This window comes from Pundamilia nyererei, unplaced genomic scaffold (genome assembly GCF_000239375.1).
Source record: "Pundamilia nyererei isolate P.nyererei 1_Seehausen unplaced genomic scaffold, PunNye1.0 scaffold00005, whole genome shotgun sequence".
Taxonomy (NCBI): domain Eukaryota; kingdom Metazoa; phylum Chordata; class Actinopteri; order Cichliformes; family Cichlidae; genus Pundamilia; species Pundamilia nyererei.
This window is the reverse complement of record NW_005187406.1, coordinates 2,451,414-2,461,329: the sequence shown is the minus strand read 5'-3', so window position 1 is coordinate 2,461,329 and position 9,916 is coordinate 2,451,414. Positions and strand designations below refer to the sequence as shown.

The following is a 9,916-nucleotide window of genomic DNA, read 5'->3' as shown; positions in this document are numbered from 1 at the left end:
ATCCTAATATTTGCAAAAGGTTTGTCTGATTCATTCGAAGAGTTGATTGGGAAGAGTCAGTGTAGCAGTTAATTAGAAACCAGCGAAAACCACCTGTTCAAACAGGCAGCCTGGAAGCCTGTCTGAATATCCCACGGCCGCCCGCGAGTGCTGTATCATCACAGACAGTCTTGTGTAAATGAGAGAGAAATAGATGGATGGACGCAATATCCCTCATCGCACTGGCTGCTGGGCCGAAGCTGACCACAGGTTATGACATACAGCGCCACATGCAAATACAGGACGTGTGACGAACACGCGAGTGAGCGCAGACATGAACATGCGCGCACCCGCAAACACACAGGCGCAGACATAATTACCTGTCAAATGCAAGATGTGACTTCCTGAGAGTAAATGAACTGATTAATATTCGCAAAGAGGGATGGGTTTTGGAGGGTGGTGGGTGTTAGGCTGATTAGACGTTAAGATATTCTCCATCCCTCGCTCCATTTTTAAATTTGCTTTTTATTATATCACACCACAATGAACAGGGATGGGTGGCATGAATTAAAACACTCTCACTGCCTATCAAAACGTTGCTTTTGCTTTCTTCTCTCTGCAGAACGAGCGCTCGCTCCAATTACCGTCTCCAAAAGAAGCTTGTGCTCGGTAAAGAGAAGTGTGATACAGCTTAGGGTTAACCGGCTACTTCTTTAGGATTTCATAAAAGAAGTTAAAAATACACTTTCTTCTCTGCATTGCATATCTTCTCAGTTTCTAAAACCTTTTCTGCCTTTATTCTCCTTCCAGCCCCAGTCTCCCTCCTCAGTCAGTGTTGACACCTTTTTGTCTGGCCTCCCTCTGAGTCAGTGTCTACTGTTTGGTCGATGCTTGCCGCCTTTGAGACACCCCACCACCCCCAAGTCCTAATAAGCAGAAGTCTAATGGTGTCCCAGGGCTGCTGAGGGGCCTCACATTAAGATAATTAGGCAGCGAGAGGGTGCAGGAATGAGGCCCTGGAGAGGAAGAGGAGGAGACACTTGTGCACTTTCTGAGAATCTGAGCTCTCTCTGCTTCTGGTTTGTTGGTCTCTGTAACCTTATTAAACCCCATAGCAAGGCTGCAAACGAGGTTTTCAAACCACCTAAATCACACTTAATGCAAGGTATCATGAAGAGGCTTGTCTTATGTGACAGCCAGCAAAAGAGGAGCTGTGCCAAAGATTGCAGACATTTGTGCCTTATCATTTCTCTATGAGTCATCCATAAACCCGAGTGGCAAACGGCACACATGAGTGATGAATCCAAATGGGCCTGAAGATGCAGCTCTGCTGATTACCATGTGACACAGCATTAGGGTTTGACTAGCTAATTTGATTTCTTCAAACGTGTTGAAATTTATAGTGCTAAAGAGGACAAAAATAGCTAAATGCAAAAAATCACACAGGGCATGTTTGTCCTCACAGGTAGGTGACTCAGATGTAAACAGATGTTGCCAAGCTTTAATTTCCTGGGTAGAAACAACTGTCAGCACAGTGACAGCTGCTTACGCTAAAGAGACAGGATGATATCGGGAATCTCAGATCTATGTACTAAATATAAAACTAAAGCTAGGAGACAGTTAGCAGCTTGGCCCAGAGAGCAAAGAATCCACTACAACCAAAGCTTGTTAAACAATACTTTTATATATATAAAATATACTTAATTTTAGCAACACAAAAATGAAATAGCTTATTTGTGCACTATAATTTGTGGTCGACTGCAGAAGGATAGAGCACGCACATAGCTACCTAGCGATACCTAGCTAATTAGCAATAGCATATTTTGTAAAAATGTAGCTTGCTCCTTTTTTAAAAGTTGTTTGGTTTGTTTGTGTGTTTGGATTTTGTTGCTTTTGAGATTTTTTTATGAGTTTAATTAAGTTATAAATTTATAAAAAGTTAGTTTAATGTTCACAGAAAGTGTTATCCATCCATCCTTTTTCTGCTGCTCACACAGGTCTGGATGTGAAAGGCAGTAGTCTAAGCAGAGACACCCAAGCCTCCCTCTCCCCAGCCAGCTGAGAGATATAATCTCTCTCCAGCGTGTTCTGGTTCTGTCCCAAGGCTTCCTCCTCAGAACAGCTCACCCAGGAGGTGCCCCTGACGGCCAGAACGTAGGTCGACCGCTCTTCACCTCAACAGACAGGTACAAGTGGAGGGAGTTTAAGTTTATACTTAAACTCCCTCCACTTGGGGAAGGACCTTGTTCTTAGAGTGGCCATTCCACCCTTTTCTGACTGAGAACCATGGCCTCAGACTTGGAGGTGCTAATTCTTATTCCAAGCAACACACTTGGTCAAAAACTACCTCAGTGCGAGTTAGAAGTCCTCACTCGGTGAAGCTGACTAGACCACTTCATCCATGAAGGATTCACCAAATCTGACACCCTCCACAGCTCAGTTCCTACCATAAAAATAGAATCAGTGACAAAGTTCAGCCCCTGCGATGTCCAACACCTCCAACACATTGCAGACTCCTTTTTTGGAAACAGGAAAACAAGTCCATCTTCAAACTGAAATAAGTTAAAAAGCATATTGCCAAAAAAAACAGGTAACTTCTTATTTAATTGTACGTTAATTGTCTCGTGCTTCTGCGAGTATGACAGAGCAAAGTCAAGTTAAAAATGGGACAATTTTTTACTCAGTGGTTTGGATCAAAGAGAACTAACTGCAGATGTAGTGGAAGCTTTCCTGTCACTCCAGCCGGCTATGAGCCTAAAAGACAAACTCGGGGATGGAACCTCGACTGCGCTTTTCCCGCCTGTTTGAACACAAGGACAGAAGCTGAGCTTCAAACAGAGCCCAAGCTGGAGTGACGCCTCACAGATAACTACCTACAGCTCTGTCATTTTCTCTTTCACAGCCTCTCTTTGCTTGTTTCTACGGCCCGCACGTAGGTTCACTAGCTGAGGCTCTGCTTTCGGATCTGGCACTCTGCAATCAGATGTGACATGCTGAAGGCTCGGATGACAGCTGCGAAGACAAGGTCACACAGTCACCTACTTTTAACGAAGGATACGTACGACTCCTCTTGACAGACTTGTGCAGCGCTTGAAAAACACATTTACGTGCTGCCTGCATACACACTGTACGCCTGCGCGCACCTTCATTCACTCACACACAAACTCGTATACACACTCACAGTCACAACGCGGAGCCGGAGCATTTTGCAGATGGGGGTCTTTTCTCGTGCCTGTGCAATCTCAGAAGCAATTACCTATTAAAATTTCATCCTTCATCCTTCCAGAATGTTTAGGAAAAGATTATAACTACTGGGAAGGTAATTAAGCCAGCAAATGGGGAGCTGCATTGTGAATACTGAGAGATATGTATGTTGTGTTTGTGTGTGAGTGTCTGCTTTATCTTAATAATACCAACAGTGATGCCCACCTAAAGCTCTTGAGTGTGTTATCCCAAATGACAAGAGAAAGAAGTCACAAGGATCGCTGCTGTTTTACGGTAAAACTTCACAACTAACGTCTTCATTAAGTGGAACAGCAAAGGTCGCAACTATGTCAAATGTAGACAACATGGCCAGTAGAGAGCTCTGTCATTCATCAGTGATCTTTGCCTTTGTACGTCTGGATGTTGCCACTGAGATCATTTGACTCGTCGCACGCTCAATCGTCCAGGTAAGGAAATCTGTTCATGTAGACAGCAGGATTTCATGTTCAGTAGGAGGAAACACAACATAAAGATGAATAGGTCCCTTTTTATGGTTTTCTCCTCTTTCTTGTCCTTACTTTCCCCTCTTTTTTCCTCATCCCTCCCCTCTTTGTCTCTTTGATGCTAAAAGAGGAGCCTTTTAAGGATTCAAACAAAGTCTCCATTTTTTTTTTTTTTTTTTGCGGGGGGATGAAAAAAAAGTCAACAAACCTGCCCATCTGGGTAATTTATAGGTTGGTGGGTTCTGGTTCAAGAAGCAACCTCAATCTCCATTTTTAATATGCAGGATTGGGGGTGGACATAATGAACAGAAACCCCGGACTTGTGTGTTGCTGATTGATTCTGGGTGTTTCACACTTGTGTGGGATATTCCTCAAATAGACTGAACCTTATAAATGATACAGCAGTGGCGGTCATCAATGATTCCTTCACAGACAACTGGCATTCTGGCTGTCACACAGGAAAAAGGAATTTCTCTTCTGTTAAATAAACAAAGGAGACCTGCCAGACCAGGTTCAATCATGCCATTAATAGGGCAATCTGGCCATAAGCTATAATCAATAAGTGCTTTTGCACTAAAATAGATTTTCCAGCACAATCTTTCGCTATATTTGAGCAGACTCGCTTCATGTGCACAGAGTGCATGACAGTCCCTTTAACCCGAGTACTTATCTTTACATTGCAATTACCACTGTCTTCAGTCTTCCTCTTCTTCTTCTCCTTCTTCCCTCCATCTGTCCTTCACATTCACAGTGACACTTGTAATGATAAATCGCCTTGCCCTTTTTCAATCTATTTATCTTCTGTTAATCATTTAAATAAGAATAACACGTTGAGTAAATCCATACCTAATTCACCTCCATTCCTGCAACCCTAATAAATCGACTGCAATGCTTATGGAAGTTTGAGGGAGGGGTCCGTAAACCAATCAGGTGGTTGTCGTGTGTGTGTGTGGGGGGGGGGGGTCCTGGCAGATCGTGGAGGTTAATAACATTCCACATGATTACCCACAAGCCAGAGGATTAGAAGGTTAAGGGGAGCGGGTTCCACATTGCAAATAATAATCGCTATTTCACAGCCGTGTCCTCCTGGCCACTTAGGTGATAGGCCACCCAGCTATCTCTTCTCTCCCACAGTGTGGACAGGGAGAAAAAAAGGACTCCAGTGGACCCTGACACCTACTGAAAGTGTTATTCATCTCTTTTCATGGAAGCCCTTTTAGGACTCCCACCTCCCTCCCCCGAAAAACGACCCTTTTCTTTTTAAATAAAGAAATCAATGCAACCTTTTTTTTTTTTTTAATTCTTTCTCCACACATTTTTCTATGAGATGTGTTCTCATCACGATGTTGATGGCATCTGTGGGTGTAGCGCTTCACGCTGAGTGGGGTTATGTCACCCTGTCGTTGCAGGATTGCGCATTTATCTCATTCTCCCAAACAGATGCAGGCATTCGCACCCCCTGACCGCTGCCTTTGATGCGGACGTCCTGATTCATTAGCAGTCATTTGTAACTGTGACGTGTCACGCGTTTAAAGATGTAAAGAGAAAGGAGTGAATTAGGAATGTATGGATACTGCTGTCTCTGTGTTCAATAATAATCAAGCACCCTTTTATCTTAAACAACTCATAGTACCGCATCACCCCAATAGATCTCCTCTCTCTCAGTGTGCTGGTTTACTTAGAGTATTAGAAAGTAGAACGGGAGGCAGGCCTCTCTTATGTGGGACCAGCTTCCAGAACCCAAACTGGGAGTTGTGGAACCAGCTCCCAGCTTGGGTTCGGGAACTAGACACCCTCTCCACTTTTAAGATTGGACTTGAAACTACTGTCTTTTTTGATAAAGCTTCTAGTTACGGCTGACTCGATTGACTCTGCACCCTCTCTTAGTCCTGCTGCAACAGGTTTAGGCTGCTAGAGGAGGCTCTTTTTTTACTTTTGTAAAAACTTTAGAAATCAAGTGTAAATGTCAAATTTGATGGAATAAATTGTCTTTCTGGACTCACAAAAGTATGGAGATGCACGCAAATGCACAAAAAGGCAAGGCTTCTGGATGTGTGAGGATTTCAGCTTCCAGTCAGTTATAATGCTACAAGGTGCCATTCGCGTATAACTAGATAATAAGAATGAGGCAGAGGGAACTCTGTGTCACTCTGTGTCTCTGTGCTGAATACCAGACTAGATTTGTTACTTTGTTTTGGCATAAAAAGGTGACGCAATTTTTAAGTGAGCCCAAATGCTGTGTGCTGTCCCTGTATGTGTTATATGTCATCTACTGTACTCTCTGCCCTGCATGCATTTATGTACGAATGTGCGGGTTTTGTGCACATTCATATCTTTGGTCTTCGATGTTCTAAAAGCAAATAAGCTTGATACTGTAGCAGCCCACGGGACACAGAAGAAATAGATGGCATTCATACGCTTTGTATTATACCCTCCCTACACACACACACACACACACACACACATATGTAAACAGACAACCACCACCACTACTTCCTCTTACACACACACTCCCACTTGCCTCTTTCTCTCATTATATCATGTGGGCATGAACCAAAATAAAACGGTGAATAAGGGCTGAAAAGACAGGGAGGTATTCTCTTTCTAGGCTGTTATGAAATGGATGGATATCTGGCCAGTGTGAGATAAAACAAAAGCCAGTGCTGTCATTTGAAACAAAAACAAAAAAAACACAGAACAAGCCCTGCAGGGATGTGCGTTTTCTCTCAACGTTTATGGTCGTGTCTTTTTCTTTTTTCTTTTTTAAAAAAATGGATTTTCCGACTCTGCACCATCGGCCAGCTGCTTTCAAGGCTGCGACGACCCACTTGATCCCAAACTCTCACATCCTTCCATCACTCCGAATGACTTCGCAGAGGCTCTCTGACACCAACCGGCGTGCACTCAATCTCGCTTTAAATAAGCAGCTTTTAAAAAAAAAAAAAAATGCATTTGCTGACACGCATACGCACTCCACCCACGCCTCCATATGCTGCTTTAACTTATACACACAGTTCACAACAACCAATAATGAGCTGTCCAGAACTGCCAGAAGAAAAAAAGAAAAAAAAACTCACGGATGTTTGTGGCCCTGGCGACATAGTGCTGCGAATGCATCCCTAGGGCCTCTTCCCCGCGATACTGCTCACCTGGACACCCGCCCTGCAGCACATTGGCGACGACCCTGTCAGACAGAGAGATGGATGAGGCGTGCAGACATGAGGAACTGTGCATGACATGGCTAATTTAATTATTCAGTTCGACTGTACCGGTGCACACTGTCGTTTCAGCTGCACCTCACATTATGAGGTGCACCACACATTATGAGGTGCAGCTGACCAGAAAAATTTGTTTCCACGATGAGTGGAAAAGATTTCCTTTCAGTTGTTCCCTTTTATTTATTTATTTTTACTGTAATTATTGCACATTCAGTCACACCTACTGAATTGCAACACTATGAAGGTGTAAAAACAAGCAAATGATCTCCAGTCAAGAGTGATACACAATGGAGTGCAATGCCACCTTACTCTACTGAAAGACACCCCTCCGCCCCTCACATGAGAGGAGAGCAGCTCATAATGTTACGCTGTGCCACAACAGATGGATAGACTGGAGTGGAAGGAATATGCGGTATCAGTTCCTGTTCATAAAGACTCTTAATAACAGAAGATGCGATACATTGCTCTTGTTGCCCGGAAACCACGTGTGTGAAGTGTAACATGCACAAGTTCATCTATGATGTTTTATGGCACGGAGAGCTGACAAATTAAAGGAAAATTTAGACTGAGTGTGATGCCAAGGCCACCACGTGAAGCCAAAATAGCTTCGATGTTCTTTTTGCATGTTGGCCTTGGCTTGCTCTTCGCTCTCCAAGTCTTTGCTCTAGACCAAAATGAGCTAACCTCTAATTTGTGGACAACATTGGTCTGGCTTCTCGACACTTAGTTAGACTTTTCTATGACTAGATCACAACCTAAGACACATCATTTTGATACTCAGTGACCCAAACCTGTAGAAGAGCACTCTTATCGGGAAGAAAGGGGTTTGTCATAAGACAAAGGTGGTAAACTTTGCAGTAAGTCTTTCCACTAAAGGGAGACAAGGAGACCCCCACCCTAATGAAGAGGTCAAGGGTTTGAGTTTTTTCTTTAATTTAATTTCATAAATTTATGTGTGTGTGTGGTGGTGGTGGTGGTGGGGTGCTCTGTTAATACGACAAGCACACGTCCACACGTTGCGCGCTCCAGATCATTGCGCGCGTAGGCTATTACTGCAAGTCTCTTTGTAAACAAGCGCACCGAGAGAATCGGGCAGAGAGGGAGGGAGGGAGGAAGCGGGAGATAGACACACACAGATAGAAGAGAGAGAGAGAGAGAAACCAAGAAAGAAAGAGACCCACCTATACATATTCTCTCTCTGGGGTCGGTGCGCCTTTTCCAGCCCCAGCTTGGTGAAAATCCCCACAAGAGCCATAATCGCCACTACTCCACAAATGACGTAAACTATTAAGTTCGTCTTGTCTTTGGTGCTGTCGTGAGGCTTGTTCGTTTTCTTGTAGGGTGTCTGCCCGCTCTTCATCCACATCGGGGTGTCATAATTTGTACAGGTTTCCTGGTCGAGCCGCGACTCCTTGATGGAGCAGCAGAAGCGGAAGCCACAGGTACCGCAGCAGTACAAATACACGCCCGTTTTGCAGATGAACGGCGGGTCATACTGGCCCATCACGTCGTAGTAACCCCGACACCTTTCCTCCGTGTGCGGGGTCTGCTCGGACACGCTCTCCTCCGGCGTGGAGCCGTTCGAGGTGGCGATCATTACGAATCCCCCGAGCGCTCCTGGAATCCCGCCAGCCTTGCACACGAGAGCCATAAGTTTGAGCAACAAGAAGCAGGGGAGAAAGTGTTTCCCTCTCATTGTGCTCTCTCCTCCGTTCAACTTCGCGCGGAAACGAAAAGACCTGAAGAGAGGGGACAGGGCGCACGGTCATGATATGCCGAAAAGTCCAGAAATATCCGCGCTGATGAACATCTTTGCTCGCGTATCTTTATCCACAAACAAACGCGCGGAATAAAAAGAACAAACAAAACAAAAAACCCTATGTGGATTAAACTTGACTTAACTGAACTCCTCTCCAGCGAGTGCGCATTTAGACGCCTTTCCCAGAAGGTTTTTGTCTTTTTTATCAGGCTCAGATTTTGCGTTTTCGGGAGTGCATCACTTCACTCCTCTGTCTGTGCGCACTTACGCACGGGAGTAGGCAGAGACACAAGCCGCACCGAGGATGAGAGCGCAGTGAGCGAATAGAAGAGCCGAGGGTGGGAGAGCCTGGTGCACACACACACACACACACACACACAAACGGAGAGGAGGAGGAAAACAGGGGGAGGGAGTGAGATTGCAAGGGCTGACTCCGAGGGAGAGAGAGAGAGAGCCTTTATTGTGAAATATTATGATAAAAGCGTCTATGCACATCACTATTACGCTCTGCGAGGAAAGTCGTGGGAGCCCCATTTTTTTTTAATACTTCCAGTCGTAGGTTGCCATTGTTGGAGAAATCCTGAAATCACAAGTAGCTTAATGTGTTACAATAGGCAGCGGCTGGCAGAGCTTCTAAGAACAGGTGATACATTTTGAAACAACAAAAACAAAAAACCACACAACACCTATAGATCCCAGGGGACATCTATAGGAGACAGCAATCTGGCCCATCAAGACCATAACCAAGAGACACAACCCCGTAACGAGTGATATTCCACCACAGGCAAATGTCTCACTCTTGTGGTTTTTGCCAAAGGTGCTCGGAACAGAAAAATATAAAATGAAAGTTTTTTAAAAAGAAAAATGTACGTATCTGTCTGCCTCGGAGCACAATCCTCACAATTTGTATCAATAAACCAGGCGAAACAAGAGAAATCTGAGAATTTGTTTCGGGAAAAGGGAAAATTCAATAATTTACCAAAAAATAGAGACCCCCCCCCTCCAAAAAACAAACAAACAACCAAACAAAAAACAACACAAAACAAAAATAAAGTTATGAATGTTTTGGCTTGTAGGGATATTAATCCACCCGGACTCTTGTAGAGTGAGTTTCCCAGTCTTTTCTTTGTGGCGCTCAAAGCGCAACACAAAGTAATTTTCTTCTATCTATCTATCTATCTATCTATCTATCTATCTATCTATCTATCTATCTATCTATCTATCTATCTATCTATCTATCTATCTATCTATCT

At 44.1% G+C, this 9,916-nt stretch overlaps 1 protein-coding gene across 1 annotated transcript in view; it reads right to left on the bottom strand.

The window, feature by feature from the left end:
• Window positions 1-8,961, bottom strand: part of shisa9a (shisa family member 9a) — a 60,253-nt gene extending 51,292 nt beyond the window's left edge. Inside the window, exons 1-2 of the mRNA XM_005721757.1 lie at window positions 8,086-8,961; window positions 6,764-6,870 (exon numbers count right to left, since the gene is read on the bottom strand). Coding sequence (XP_005721814.1) covers window positions 6,764-6,870; window positions 8,086-8,600 — 622 coding nt within the window. The 5' untranslated portion in view covers window positions 8,601-8,961. The remainder of the gene's footprint in view (window positions 1-6,763; window positions 6,871-8,085) is intronic.
• Between the last annotated feature and the right edge of the window lie 955 nt (window positions 8,962-9,916).